This window comes from Musa acuminata, chromosome BXJ2-2, assembly GCF_036884655.1.
Source record: "Musa acuminata AAA Group cultivar baxijiao chromosome BXJ2-2, Cavendish_Baxijiao_AAA, whole genome shotgun sequence".
In the NCBI taxonomy this organism is placed as follows: domain Eukaryota; kingdom Viridiplantae; phylum Streptophyta; class Magnoliopsida; order Zingiberales; family Musaceae; genus Musa; species Musa acuminata.
The window spans coordinates 17,191,556-17,207,938 of record NC_088339.1 but is presented as its reverse complement, the minus strand read 5'-3'; the positions used below and the strand labels follow the sequence as shown (position 1 = coordinate 17,207,938).

At 36.7% G+C, this 16,383-nt stretch overlaps 1 protein-coding gene across 2 annotated transcripts in view; it reads left to right on the top strand.

Moving 5' to 3' along the window:
* Positions 1-16,383, top strand: part of LOC135605172 (protein unc-13 homolog) — a 67,390-nt gene that overhangs the window by 34,821 nt on the left and 16,186 nt on the right. For both annotated transcript variants that reach the window (XM_065094948.1, XM_065094949.1), the window contains exons 15-19: positions 990-1,175; positions 1,276-1,434; positions 3,654-3,746; positions 11,948-12,019; positions 13,543-13,660. In XM_065094948.1, the coding sequence (XP_064951020.1) occupies positions 990-1,175; positions 1,276-1,434; positions 3,654-3,746; positions 11,948-12,019; positions 13,543-13,660 (628 nt within the window). The remainder of the gene's footprint in view (positions 1-989; positions 1,176-1,275; positions 1,435-3,653; positions 3,747-11,947; positions 12,020-13,542; positions 13,661-16,383) is intronic.

Sequence of the window (16,383 nt, the reverse complement as noted above, 5' to 3'; positions counted from 1 at the left end):
GTTAGCAATTTAGCATAATAGGCCCAAGGTCACAGAATGTGGAATCTTGTGAAAAGGAATGGAGAGGATGAAATAAGGGAAGTATAAGAAACTTCATAGGAACAAAGGATGTGGCATCTGTTTTGTGACTTAATAATCTGTAATCTCAAAATCTAATAGTCTGTTTACACTTTACAATACTGGTAATCCATAAAAGATCCAACTAATTACATTTAATCCTAAATTACTAAATATGGCCATCATGATTTACTTACCAACCTATACAATGATTTATTTAAGCAACTAAAAGTTTGATTCAATATCACCTGTCAATTACTTTAGTGGCTCTGAAGCATAGACTTTGGATGGTATGAATTGCAAGCTTGAATAAACCTTTTAAAATAACTCTAGTTTCTCGTGGATTACATCAATCCGCAGCTGGTCGGGGTATTTGATCTTAGAATATCTGTTCAGTCACAATTTAACCAAATTTTGCTAACATCTGAAGCATCCACATTAGCTTTGGATCCATTTAAAACAAGACACATGAATATATTAACAAAGAAATGTAATTATGTGAGGATTCTGTTAGGTACTATATTGTACAATTTCTTGTGTTAAAAATTTGGAAAACGTTCACTAGGTTATATACAGATGTAAATCTTGAAGACTAAAAATATAATATTGGCCAACTATACCAAGGTACTTATTTTTGGAATTTGATAACAAGGGAAAACTTGTCAAGGTACTCCTCTAATAATTTTAAAGGTAGCTATATGTCCTAGAGGTTGACATGAAATGTGCTTTGACTTATTTGAATTGTATGCCTTTTTCTCAACTAATGTGTTGAAATTATCTGTGGCTGATTCATGCATGAATTTGGTGTGGCTTTTGTTTTGTAATTTTTTTGTCTTTCAATTGCTTTTAGAGATAACACAAATTTTTAGCTTTACCAAATTTATTTGTACTTTGCCATGTAATGAACTCATTATATATATGTTTTTCGACAGATCACACATGCTACGGATGTTAAGTCAGATACAGGGCATGAACATGTTTTAGCATCTCTGGCAGAGGAGACAAAGAGACTTTTAAAGAAAGATTCAAACATGTTTGCACCGATATTATCACAATGGCATCCAAAGGCAGCAGTTTTTTCTGCATCCTTACTTCATAAATTTTATGGCAATAAGTTGGTAAGTTAATATATTATTATAACAATGCACTTTTTGGCACTCCTTTCTGATCCCCACCTTTGTTTAATGGAGCTCTGGGAACTTTGCTATGTCATTTCAGAGACCATTTCTTGATCATGCGGAGCATCTTACAGAGGATGTTGTATCTGTTTTCCCAGTAGCTGATAGTCTTGAGCAGTATGTGATGTCAGTAATTGCTTCTGCATTAGGAGAGGATGGATTGGATGATTATTGCAGGAAAAGATTAGCTCTGTATCAGGTTGGTTTACTCCTGATTTTGTCAGTTTAATTGTTTTAATTCTCTCTTTGGTTGGTCATGTTGTCTAATTTACATGATCTTTGCCACTATAACGGTATAACCTATGTGAGTACAGAAATATCACCTATTTCGTTGTTTGCAGCAAGGACTACAATACCAAGTGACAAGGTATGAAATTGGCAGTATGTACTAGTCAGCCTCGCCACCACTATGATATATCGGGAGGGGAGTGGACGAGGAGATGACAAAGTATTATATGTATATCAAATTTGATATAAAGTCAACAAATAAAATTTGATATACTTATCTTTTCAGCTAAATTTCTTACTAAAAGAATATGGAGAATGCTTGGTGCAAGCTTGCACCAGCTGGGACAAGTCCTTTATCGGTTAGTACAAGCCCATACCGGGCTTGAACTGCCCAGTTTACCCTGGTCTACATATGAATAGGCTATTGAACTGGTAAAGACCACCTATATTGAACTGTAGTGGATGGTCTTGTAAACCTTGGTTTTAACTCTTCCATTTCACCCTGTTCTGATTGTTGCAATAATCATTACCAAAGGCTGACCAATACATTAACTTTCCTCACACACACTGCCTTCATATCTGAACACTCTACCTACCACAATATTTCACAAGTCATTGTCAGAACTGCTCATTGGCACCATATGCTCTTTCTTGCTCCTTCATACTTCTGTCATCAGCATCAACATCTGATGGTGGCATGAGGCTATTTTCTTGTTTGACCCCCATTCTGTACCACATACGATCTCTTCTAACCCTCCTTTTGGTTGACCATTATAGGTTCCCATATTGGATTGTCCTACTATTAGGTGATTTTATAGTTTATTCCATAGAAGTCATTTCTTAAATTTAAAATAGGTTTTAAAATTGTGTAGATAACCAATTACTAAAGCAAGGTATGCAATTTCGTACCGTATTGGAGTTTCGACATTCGCTCGGCATGGTACGAAACTGTATACCGACCGGCATACCGTTCGGTATATATATATATATATATATACTCTCTCTTCTCCCAAGCGGGGCGACGTCGCCTCGTTTATATATATATATATATATATAAATTAATAAATATATATTTATATATAAAAGATTATATATATATATATTTATAAAAGGCGACGTCGCCTTTTCCTTCTTCCATGCGGGGCGACGTCTCCTCGTTTATATATATATATATATATACAAGGTTCGCAATACCGTACCGTACCGGTATTTCGACCTGGGCTCGGTACCGGTACGGTACGGTGTATCGAGCACTGTAGCATTGCTACAGTGCGGACCGGCATTGCTACAGTGCGGACCGGCACTGCTACAGTGCGGACCGCTGGCCTATCGGACCGGTACGTACCGCCCGTACCGGGCGGTACGATTCGGTATGGCAGACACTGTATATATATATATATATATATATATATATATATATATATATATATATATATATATATATATATATATATATATATATATATTTCGTTCCGTTCGGTAAGGGGCGGTCCGTGTATCGGTAAGCTGATGGACCGGTACATACCGCTCGTATCGGGCGGTATTATTCGAAATTGCATACCTTGTACTAAAATCATATAATCATTAGTGTTAGTTGCTTACATTGTTGGTTACGTAGCTCTACTTAATCTAATGTACAACATGATAACAAGTTTTACTTGGTAATACAAGGTGGTTAAAGTATATCTGAAAAAGACGACCTGCAAGAGCTTCATTGAGGAACTTTAAATCAAACAAAAGCGACCACTTTGCATGAATGGGAATGGCTACATATTGGCAAGAAATTTTGTATTGATTCAAATTATAGATTTTAGGAGAGGCATAATAAGGCCAAAATGTGAACAGAATAATGGGAAGGAACATTTGAATCTTCATCGTTATCCTTATTCTAGAAAAATGGTCTCAAGGAATCTGAAGCCTTGACCCAAATGGCTAGACATAAATTTATGTTTTTTTGTTGATATTCATTGGTGTTGACGTCACATTGTGTTTCTTTTGTGCTATTAGTAAAATTTCTTTAATTCTTAGCGTTGTCTTTGTTTATACATGTAGTTATGATGTTGTTAAAAAAATTGATTTCAAAGAAATCATAAGTTTGGAGTTTGATGTAAAGAAGCAACTTATTGTCTTGGAGACATTTTGTATTTCACACACATTGTCTGATGGCCACTCTTTTCTTTCTTTTCTAAGGTTGAGAAAGTATCTGGTACTTTAGTATTGCGCTGGGTAAACTCACAGCTCGACAGAATCATAGGGTGGGTCAAGCGGACTGTTGAACAGGAGGTAAGTCGGTTTCAGTAATTGACTAGCTGAAAAGGCTCAGTAGCATATATTATATATTTCTATGTCAACTTTACTGATGTATCTATGTGAAGCACTAGGTTTCTTCCTGACTCGTGTTATTAGCTTTCTAAATTTCCTTTGGGGCATTCTTGTCATTCGAGAAGTTTAACTTATAATGGTTCTATAATTCCAGTTTTTGGTAACAAAGTGCAATTTTTTTGCATTTAGTTTACTTGGTAACACAGTTATCTATTTCTGCAGTGTTGTTTGTTGTTAAGAATGATTATTTACTGATAAGGACATCAATAAGAATAGGAAGCATCTGATTGAAAATTCTTCAATTCTGGTTAAGAACCAATGATGACCGTCAATAAGATTGTATTTGGGATGAACCTGCAAAATCATACCTAGAAATAATATGGTGAAAATTACAGACTTTTTAATATGTTAAGTGTTAACACTACATTGCCATATGTTTTGCTCAACTTCTTAGCTTAAGGCTTTTGATCGGCAGCTGGGTGTTACCAGGAAGGAACTTCTAAACAATTACTTTAGTGCCATGAATTTTCAGACATATGGTCTGAACTGTTTGCTGCATGGTTTCAACTTGAAACAGGGTTTCTAGTGTGGTTTGATCCAGTTGCTCTATATGGCCTGATAGGCTATCCTACCATGAACTAGCATCAAGTGTACGATTTATGGATTTGAGATCATGAAGCTTCATCCTCTCCTTTTGTTGCCTAGTGCACCTTGTTTTCATCTCATCAAACAAGATAAAGAGGGTTAGTTTTGTGACATTGATAGTTGTGTGTCCTTTTCTGGCAACCCCATTTCATCATGACAACCATGATGGTAGTGCATATTGTGCTAGTTGCTATTTGGAAACCCTAGCGGGTTTGTGGGGGCGGTGCCATGAAATAAAACTTTGCTCTGAAAGTTGATAACAAGGATGAGTTTTGATTGCATCAGTCAGTATGGATTGGTTTCGATCTCACCAATGGTGATCTATATTTACTAGTTTGATGGTCAATTGGTACATTGACTAGACAATTTCGGTCGGTACACAATCAATACCTTGGTGCTGCCTAGGCCAGAGAGAGAAAATAAAAAGAAAAAGAAAAAGGATGGACTATAGTTTGGTATCAGTCTACTTACCATCTTCTCACAGAGCTATGCATTCAAGGCGTTCGATACATGCCTCTAACCCATTGTCGGTCTTGTTTTATGTTGTTTTTCAGTATTTTCGAGTGATTTCTCGTAGGCAACATATAAGGGGAATGAAGTAGTGTTGTCAATCCCATTTTGTCGTTGGTAGTGTTTCTTTTTGTGTTTTGTAGACAGTGGCATCATGCCCATGAAAAAATGGCTGAAACAACCTTTTTTCGCATGCCACCAACTGTATTCTGATTGATGATCTTGTATTGTGAAATGTTAATTGTCTTAGCTCCCCAAATCCCCTTCGGTAGCATTAGAATGGAATGAGGCTTCGATTATATCTCTCAAGGATGGATTGTCACTCGATCTTCCTGTTGGTGTCGCATGGGCACTTGTGCACAATGACTTTATATATGACAGATTGTCTTAGACCTTTTGTTGCATAATCATTCGGAGCTTGCAAAGTACATCTTTATATTTTGTTGCATAAGTGTTTGCTTAAATATTTGCTTATGCGAACTTGAGTTTTACTTCCACTAACTTGCCTTTTCCTTGTTGGTCCCTATGGTATGAGGTTATGAGTGACAATTTTAGGCGAATATCGTAAGGGTGCTGTATGGCTTAGGTAAAACCAACTAAATTTGTAACTATTAGCGGGACAAGCACATTAACAAACACTTGACATGGAATGTGAGGACCTAACGAGGCTGCTTGGAGGGCAATTCATAAGCGTGACCATTTAGGAAAACAAGTATAAAAACATGGACAATGGAGTCAGTTAGTGGAATGGACATTGAACAACCAATCTCTCACACAAGAGGCACCACGAGAACAAGCTTGCTAGGAAGAATGCATATGCGTACAAAGGTTGTGATAACTGAGTTTGAGCTACAACTCAACATCGTCAACCTAACTTGGCGTTCCTCGAGGCGACTGAGAGCGCTTTGCAAAGGATGAGATCATGTAAGTTGGAGAATGGTTAATTGGTGATCGAAAGAGTTCGTGCAAGGACTCATGGTGGTGAGGGAATTGATGACTCAAAAGAATGTAGTATTCATGCAAAGGCTTTGTACACGGGCAAAGGATTATCCGTGGCCATCCTAAGGCAATCGAAGTTTGACACCATGGAGTATGAAATTTTTTTTTTTTGCTTAAGAAAAGTATGCGAAGAGAAAAGTTACTCCAATGTGATACATATCCAAGAGGATAAATCTTGAGATATCATGTTTTCTTTATGTAATAGACCATGCACACGATGGAGGAGATGCCTTTGAGAAGCAAGCATACTCAACCTTGCGGCATTCTCTTCCAAGCAGAAGGACAAGCATGGCAAAATGGATGCTCCTTAAAGCTTCAAGGAGGTTGGGAGCGAGCGAGCGATGGGCAATCATTGCAAGATCTCATATGAAATGATGCATCGATGGATTTATTAAGAGATCAAGTTGAGGAGTGCACATAGACAATGCTAAAGATAAAGGAACAAATCAAGCCGATAAGGTGAACATCGGGCTCAATAGAAGGTTGACTAGTGCAACAATGGACTAAGGACCACCATTATTTCAATGCAGAGTCTCGTGTGGTGCCATAGTTGAAGGGAGCTTTGCTACACATATAATTGAGCTCGATGACACTAGTGACGAACGTATGATGGTGGCGAGACCGACTCAACTTGCAAAGGCAAAGTTGGAGTCCGAAGGCCTTAGCGTGGATTAAGAGGTCATAGATGCGGGTGCTTTTAAAGAATTTACTAATGTGCTAGCATTCGAGTTGTTGTAAGAGAAGCGATATGCATAGAGATTGTGCTAGAGGTAGAGTCATAGAATTCGACTAATGTCGCACTAGTCTTCAGTGAAGTCAATGGACTTTGAGAGCTACTAGGCAACAGATTGACCCAAAGCTAAGCTTCGTCCGTGGGTGGCCGAGGATCGGGTGGTTAGAGGTTGATTGCTATTGGAGCAAACACTATCGAAAGTGTCAGAGGCCATATAGAGACAATTGCACTTTGAGTTCTAGCACAAAGAGCAACGAAGGGATTACATCCGACCAATTCAAGCAAAACGACACACTAGTAAGTCCCAGACGGACTTAATCATGTTATCGTAGAAGTGGGTTTTTTCGTGTATGCAACGAATCTACATTAGAAGAACGACTATAGACTTAATGAGTAAGTGCCATAGTACTAGAGAGGTGGGTCTTCTATATGTGCATCTGATGGACTACGAACATTAGTAGATGGGATATAGTACCTCAGAGGTGAATCTTCCGAGTGAGTGACTTAGCTAGCCAAATTAAGCATCGGTCGGAATGGAAGTTGACTCAGAGAGAGTACCACAATATCATAGTGCTAAATTCTATGATTGCGAGGAAAGAGATATATATGCAAGTCAACGGATAGTAAGGCTATGGGTATAAGAGAACGCTATGGTATCATAGAGGTGGGACTTCCGAACGGTCATTGATCCCTTGCTCTTATAAAGAGAGAGTGCACTGGTCAATAAAGCGGACTAAGGCGATGGAGAATGGAGTGGTTGACTTTAGGCACCGAGACAATGCAGAAGGGCAGAGGCCAAAGAAAATTCATAAGACTTGTGTCAAAGGACCTTTTTTTGTTTAATCAACTAAAAGTGGGGGACTTCGAGTTAATGCGATGGTGATCGACTAAAGAACGAGGTAGGAAGCATGCAATGTTGTACTCTTTTCTACTTACAGGAATAGGCAGCGAAGATGATTAAAAAAAGAGATACAACACCATGGGGACAACCAAACCTATTAGGGTGACACATTGCATTTTTGAAGTGAAATGACAAAGGAGATGTGAAGTATAATAATCGCTTCTATGCAAGGATTGCAACACTTGTGTTCCAAAAGTTCGATGGCAAAGATGAGGCAAGGAAACCAACTATATTCAAGGATGACGACACTTCTAGCTCCAAAAGTGTGAGTAAAGAGAAGATGAAGGCTAGTATTTGACTTGATGCGCTGAGTACAACCTTGAAGGGGGTAGACTAAGTCAAGTAACCTTGGTTTTAGTCATTTTTCCCTGAAGGGGGTAGACTAAGTCTCTAACTTTTGAGAGAATCGATAGAACCTAGTGCCTTATTTGTCTTACTTATTCAGTAGAGGAGCTATGCAACTTCAAAGTCCCTTCGAAGAAAACTTAGAAGAAGCAACTTCAAAGTCTCTTCCAAGGGACCTAAGAAGAAGCAACTTAAAAGTTCCTTCTAGGAGACCTTAGAAAAAGCAACTTCAAAGCCCCTTTGAAGAGAACTTTGAAGAAGACAACAACATCCTCACCAATGGTAGTTGTCATCACCAAAGGTAGCGATGTGAACCTACTTGGAGTCAGCGATGTGAACCTACTTGGAGTCGATGGCTATGCAAAAGTAGAATAGTTGGTTAAATTTTACATAGGAGAAGGCTTCAAAACTTTAAATTCTATGAGACGATGCTTGTTAAAGCTCCATCAAGCATCCATCTAGATCAGTTGGCGTGAGAAGATTGAGGTTAACACAAAAGTGAAGGTCTTTTTCTTTTTCATTCCTCGGAGGGATCGATAAGTACTAAAGAGTCAATCATTGGAGAGTGACTATTCAATGATAGTGTCAACAAACGAGAAACGGAGTCGGGAGGCACATTGTAGCCCAAGAAAAATTGAAGATGCAGCAAAGGAGTTGTAGTATCTGGAAAAACTTCATAAGGACCTATTGTTGTTGGTTTTGTTTTCTATTGTTACGGTGTTAAGGTGTAGTTAAGTGGAGGAGAATGTCATGGAGCAGTGTAGTTAAGGTGTTCGGTCTATGACCTATTGTTGTCAGCCATCAATGACCTATAGTTGTTGGTCTTGTTTTCCATTGTTTTTCCAATATTTGAGTGTTTTCTCATAGGCAATGCATGACTCAACCCTATGTTGCCGTTGCAACATTTTTATTTTATGTTTGATGGTATGTAAAAACACATAAGCGTTGTAGGTAGATAGTGTCACACGTAGGGAAAAATGACTAAAACTAGGGTTCGCCATTTCGGGTACCAGACTCGTAGATTTGTTGGGTCTGTACATACGGGTATACTGACACACGATATGTTGGGTTTTGTCGACAGGAACTCTAGCGATATGTGTCTTGATCGCTAGTCAAATTGGTTCGTACTGCACGTACCATACTGACTTGGACGGTACAATAAACGTTGACTAAAACCATGGTATGTAATTTCGAATAGTACTACCCGGTACGGGCGGTACATACCAGTCCGACGGCATACCGGTATGCAGACCGCTCGCTACCGGACGGACCGTGCTACAGTGCTACAGTAATACACTGTAGTAGTGCTACAGTAAGAGGAAATCGCTCGGTAAGCCCTGGTGTACCGTTCGGTATGCTCCTGGTGTACCGCTCGGTATACTGGTACCATACCGTACCGAGCCAACCTCGAAACACTGGTATGGTATGGTATTGCATACCTTGACTAAAACAATCCTATTTTTGCATACCATGGTCTGATTTCTAGTTGACGGCCATGGAGTGCAAAATACCATTTAATGGAAGACAAGAAGTGCTATAGTCCTTGCATAAATGTATACAAGGGTATCCATCAGTTATGATACGTTAGTATACAGGTTCTGCGGTGCGGAATGATATCCCAAGTCCGTGACAGGTTGCTCATGAGGTTATGGCCTGGCTGACCCTTTGCGAACACATATTGCAAGGGTACTGCAGCTTAGACAAACCAGCTAAGTTTATGACAGTTCATTCGGTATGATAAGACTGTTGGGCAGTACAGTCCATGCCAGACAGAACCCAATGAAATAATCTGTTATCTGTTCTACTTGACTGTTGGACCCGCATACTACCCCCTGTTGACAGGTATAGGCTTTATTATAAACCGCGTCTGAGACCTCTCAATTTGAGTATGAGAACTGCATCTACACTTCAGATGAAACAACCAGATAGTGAAATATCTTTCAAATAATTGAATATATGTAAAAAAATGCATAAATGACATGTTTAAATATTTGTCAGATTGTTGGATGTTCATGAGTGTCTTGAAAAATTATAATTTTATGTGAAATACAGCAATAAATTTTTCACACAAGGTACATGCAAACCCTATCACATTAGTTATACAGATGATGATTAGAATTTAGAGGGCTTAAATTAGTCCATATTGGTCCCTGGCCAAATGAGAATGGTTGATATGCATGCCAACTGTCCCTGATATATTCCTGTTCTTGGATGCTCACTTTTCTCTTAAATTTGTTGTCATGGATATTCTTCTTTTTTACTGTGACCTGCTGTATGAGACATTTTCATTGTCAAACCTTTATCTTATTTATAGTTGGAATGTGTTTTTTCTGATTTGAGAACCTGACTTATGATGATACAATCAGACAATTAAAGGCTCATCTGCTTGGCAGGGGTCAGCCTGTGTGCATATCTACACTGTCAATGCACTGATCCATTCATGCAATATGCCTATCATGTATTATTGTGGTCATCTGGATGATCATGTTTATGTGGACTATGTATAGGACTCTCAGTTGCTATCATGAATGGTACAACAATTATGTGAGCATCATGAACTAATTGAAGTAGCTGCACAACAATCACAATGCATGGACACACATGTATGCAAACGTATCCATCATTTAATGTCATTGTGATGTGGGAAACAGAACCTGTACCTAGTTTTCTGATAAAATTTGTATAAAAATTTGTGTTGTTCACAAAGTTGCTGATTACCTATGGTTTGTGTGATTGTCTGTTGACTAACAATCCTTTTAAAAGCCTTTTACATGAAAAAAAAGCTGTACCTATCTGTGGCAATATTTATGAATCAAAGCATGTAATCAGCATGCTACCTCGCATGTTAACACGTGAAAAGGTGGGCTGCTCACTCTTAGTTTAGATTTGTTAGAACAAACTTATAGAGGCACCTAGCTTCACAATAACCACATTGGTCATCAACTCCATATGTAAGTTCTGGTTTCTCACACGTTTAGCAGCTCCCTTTAATTCATCATGGTTAATCATTCTAGGATCTTAAACTTTAAATTCTAGCATCTCTGCAGGTGAGAGAAATTAATAATCATGTTTTCAATATATAAATACTTCTCTTCTTTTCCCCCTTTAACAAATTCATTATATTTTATGTGTACTTTTTGAATTTTACAACAACCTTATATTTTGTTCATCTTTCTGGTTGCAACCTTAGATGTAAGACCTATCTTAAATCTTTGAGGTTTAGAGCCACTACATCATCTCCAGTTGTCAGAGGAGATAAAAAACAAGAAGGGACATTTTCACATGTACCTTACTTAATATGTAGAATTCTTGTATGTCCCTTGAAGTTTCAAATATTATGGTTACTTACCAACATTTTATATGTCGATGAACTATGTTTAATTTTGTAAGGGTATCATAAAGTTTCAACTAAAAGGATTTTTATGAAAGTTAATATGCCTAATAAGGGTAGGTATCATGTTTGCAAAATTGTGAAGGTTCTTGTGAATTTACATGAGTGTCGTGGCATGTATGAAATTTCATCATAAATTTTAAAAAAGAGAAGGGGAAACGGTTTAGCTTCGTGCTATAATTTTCATGCATCCCATTGGCGCATAGATAAGTAGTATAAGTGTAGGCACTTACAGATGTCATTTTACATGGGCGGTTTGACAAGTTGGGCTTCCATGTCATACAAAAACAATCCATTGTGTAATTTGGGATTGAGCCCTTCTTGGACATATTGGAGATGATTTATGGTTTTCATTGATGCGATCTTGACTCTGTTATGGTTCATAATGAAAATTTGTTTCAGAGTGTGTGCATATCTTATTGTTCATTTTTATTTCATTTTTGTATTATGAGTTCCTGGGATTGTATGTCAAGGCACTTAGCGCATTCATGCTTAATTCAATGTCTTATTTTCTCATGGTTTAATTTGATCATTTATGAAACATTATGACTATGCTATCAATTTCATGATCTCTTGCATAGATGCTGATATTTGCTTAAATACCATACACAAGAGTCTCCCAAAATTATCTTTTGTAGGGTTGGGAGCCCATATCACCTCAACAGCGGCATGGAAGTTCCATTGTCGAAGTCTACAGAATAATTGAAGAGGTTCAACCTATCATGCAATCTTTTTATCTGATATGAATGACATTTTGAATGATTAGAAAGTATCTATAAAAAATAATTTATCCTTTCTAGAATATATAGTGCAAGTTAATTATTGTATATATAAATAAAACAGAAATAGGTCAGGTGATGCGGTGATCCTCCTCTCTGTAGCATAGGCACCATGCTGGGAAGCATACATTATTCATAGAATGTCATTTTGTTGTTATACAGTCATGATTGGGCACCAAACTGAAACAAATTCCATCAATTCCAAGCTCCCATTTAGAGAACTGTAATTTAGTGAAAAGCTACAACTGAAAGGTCCCTGTGCATTTTAATTAAAAAATTAGTCTCCTATTAAGTTCTCTAAGAGGTCGGTTAACGTGTAAGTTCCTTGTATGTAAACCATAATATGAGTAATGACTGTATGAAGTTGGTAAATTAGTAAGGTAACTTGCGTAGCATGTTACTTGTATAATTTTCATATAACTTGTGTTTTATGTGCTATGGTATGGTGTCTTCTCTAGAAATATTCCAAAGTGCATGGAACTTTAGTTTTTTTTTTATCAAGTTCCTCACCAAGTACTTTGCTATTTCTGCGAGACACTTAACTGACTTATTGTGAAACAGGAGTTAATCTTTGATCTTGAAATATTTTTCTATACTAAAGTAATATCATCGTGTATGTTGAACAAGAAAATAGTAGAAGATGTTTCTCCTTTTGATTTTCTTTTCTTAAGTTTAGAAAAATTGTCTTCTGTGAGTATAAATGCAAAGAAAAATTCCAGCATCAGAAGTGGCTTATAATTCTGGAATATCTTGCATAATTCTTTTCAAGCATTCTCTAACAATTCTCAAAATTGTCTGTCTATGTAAAAACAGATTGATCCTCAAGTGTTATAATCCTATCATTGATTCATTTTGTAGATTTTGTATAATATGATCACTTAAAAGTTTTCTTGATCTTTCATACAAGTCAATACAACTTGTGCCATTTACTACACATGTTCAATTTCATGTATTGTAATATTGATTAATTTGAATGTTGACGTAAACAAGCTTTGACACAATATATCACCCAAAAGATGAATAGGGGCTTGAACCTAGTCATGAAAATGCTTTGAAAATATTGAAATAAAGTTTATGTGCCTTTTAAGCTCTTACTATGTAGTTTAAACTTTATGAACTTATATTCCGAAAATTCAAAACTTGAAGTGCATTAATTTTTGTCGTGAGATACACAATGGATAATACTAAAATGTCCCACACTTCCATAGAATGTTAAAAAAACTTGTGATTTTTATTAAGTGATGAAACTTTTACTATCTTATATTATGTTATGTTTGTTTCTCTGTTAATATCCTGACTAGTAGGTGATGTTAAATTGATCCTTCTGAACTCATAACCGCATTATAGATTACCATATTTTTATAGTTACCTTTTCTGTTCTAAAATAAACTTAAGAAAGATTGTTCCCACAAGAGTGTTAGATTCGGCTCATCTTGTAACTCTCTTAAATGCAGACAGTTGATCAATTTTTTGCTCTTAAAGTACCAATGAGTGTTGGAGAACTAAACAGCCTTTGTCGTGGTCTTGATAATGCGTTTCAAATTTATACACAAGGTGTTACGGAAAAACTAGGTGAGTTCCTTTTGCACACTTTCCTGAGAGAAAATCAAATTGATTTCATTTGCATTGCTTTGTATCTTGAGCATAAATTAATATGATCACATGCTTATTTTTAACCTGTAACTGTAAGGGTAAGGCGATACAATAGAATCACAATGATATTTGAAATTCCATTCTGTTTAAAAGGGTGGCCTGATGCAAGAGCCTGCTGCCATTGCAGGTTCTGAGGGGTCAGTGTATTCGGTCTTATCACAATGATATACAATAGAATCACTCTGTTGGCACTTTCTGTTCTTTCTTGTCATATACTTTACTCAAAATCCTTGATGATTTTGAATAAATGATTTTTACTTATTTTTACTTAAATACCATACTGGAGCTAAATTAATATCCAACATATTTTCATATGATATTAGGATTTTAATGATCACTATCAAGGTTTCAAGTCTCGGTCTAAGACCCATATGGAACTAGGAATCCATATGGGACTGACACATGGTAAGCCAACATATGGGTGAGCACAAACAAAAGAGAGAGAAGGAGAAAATAGGGGAGGAGGAGGATGTTAATGAGAAGAGTGGAGGAGGCTAACAAGGAGGGACGAATAGTTGTCAACAATAGGTCTGTAGATAAAAAGAAACTAAAACATCAATTTCGAATTGGACCACTTAGATTCTTTAGATCTCCAACAACTAACAAGTCAAAGATTGAACCTTTATATATGTTGAGTAAATATATGCAACTATAGATAAAAGTGACATTGTATCTATAAGGTAAATACGAAGAAGCAGGGATCGGGACACTCAAAACCCTAGATTTTTGGCCATATATTATGCCAGGTGGTGGGCTTGGGGTTATTAATTTTATTAGCTATATTTTATTGTCGTGCTAGAACTTTTACAAGGATTTATTTTTCTACAAACTCGCCACAAGAAAGGACCCAAAATTTTAATGACCATATAACCATGACATATAAGGAGCAAGAATTTCAATGACTAGTATGTGGATTGTTTGATTTTGCCCTAGACAACCTAAAATTGAACTCAACACTTGGTAAGCTTGTTGTACTAGGCTTACCATAGGGTGTGATACTGAGATAATGAGGAATGAAATTTGAAAGGCTGATAGTCGTATTTGCTAGAAGCACTTAAGGAATGGAGATAAATGGATTCACCAAGTCTAAAATCACAAAGGGATATAGAAACTCATCACCCTAAGGATAATTAAATAAGGATATATAACTTAAAAAAAAAGACTCACTACTCAAGGAAATATCCAAGAGATATAGAGACTAAACCCACTACTCTTTGGAAAACCAAAGAGATATAGAGTTAAAAGAGAGAACTCAAAGAGTTCCTGCAAATACAATTAGATTATGAACTCCTTTCTAACTCTAAAACACCAAAATAAATACTAGTGCATGAAACAACTCTTTATGCATAGGTAAATACGAAATTTATTGCTTTACTATTGATATCTAAGTCTTTTAATACATTCTTTGGTCATAAAGATGAGTTGAATTAACCCTCCTTTTGAATCTGCCCACCAGTCCATCTATTAATGAAACAACTAGAAAGTGTGAGTTTTTTTTAACTTATAAAGGCACGTCCTTCAATTCTTTAGCAATTAATTTGGGCTATTTAATCAAGTTGGACCATTTGCAGGTTTAGAAAATGGGCTTGCAACTCATTTGATTTATAGGTTGTCACATTTGAGAGATCTAGATTAAAAGCTATGGGACAAGCATTGTGGGCTGTAGAGAATATCATAGGGTTAGCAAGATTTACACAAGTTGATTATAACAAATTAGGCACTCCCGTGTCAATCTCCTCGGGTTGAAAAAGACTTGTCCTTAAGTCCTCATTTGTTCCATCAACATGATAAGGACTTAAATCAGCCACATTGAATGCTAGTGACACTCTATAATCTCCAAGTAGCTCGATCTCATAAGTATTCTTGTGTTTGTTGGCAGCTTGCATGTACCTCTCATTTTGCTTCTCAATGGTTGCTTTAACACTCTAATGCAACTTCTTTATCTGTTTAGCTCTCTCATCAACATTTTCACTAAATTGGTTAGTTGAAGAATGAGGAACCAAGTCCAAATGACCAGTAGGATTAGCACCATAAGCAACCTCAAAAGCATTCTTTCTAATGCTATGATGCATGAAACAGTTGTAGATAAACTCAATTTGTGGAAGAATGAGATCTCATTGTTTGATGTTCTTTTCAACATAGCTTCTAAGCAAGTTTCCCAAGATTCTGTTTGTTACCTTCGTTTGCCCATCGATTCATGGATGATGAGAGCTACTGGAATTCAAAGATGTACCGAGCTTCCTCTATAGAATTCTCCAAAAATAACTAAGAAATTTTGAATATCCTTGAAGTACAAATTAGCAATATGAGATGCATCATTTGATTTGTTGTAGGGAATAAAGTGAGACATCTTTGAGTATCTATAAAAAACAACTATGATAGAATCCTTATTCTTATGAGTTTTTGACAATCCCAAAATGAAATCAAAACTCACATCCTCCCATGGAGCACTAGGCACTAGCAATGAAGTGTACAAACCAGAATTTTGGCTTCTTGTTTTTGCCAAATGACACACTCAGCATTGCTTCACAAGTCTCTCCACATCTCTAAATATCTTAGGCTAATAAAAATTTGATTGAACAAGAGCTAGAGTCTTGTCCCTACCAAAATGTCCTCTGAAAACATCATCATGAGCTTCAACC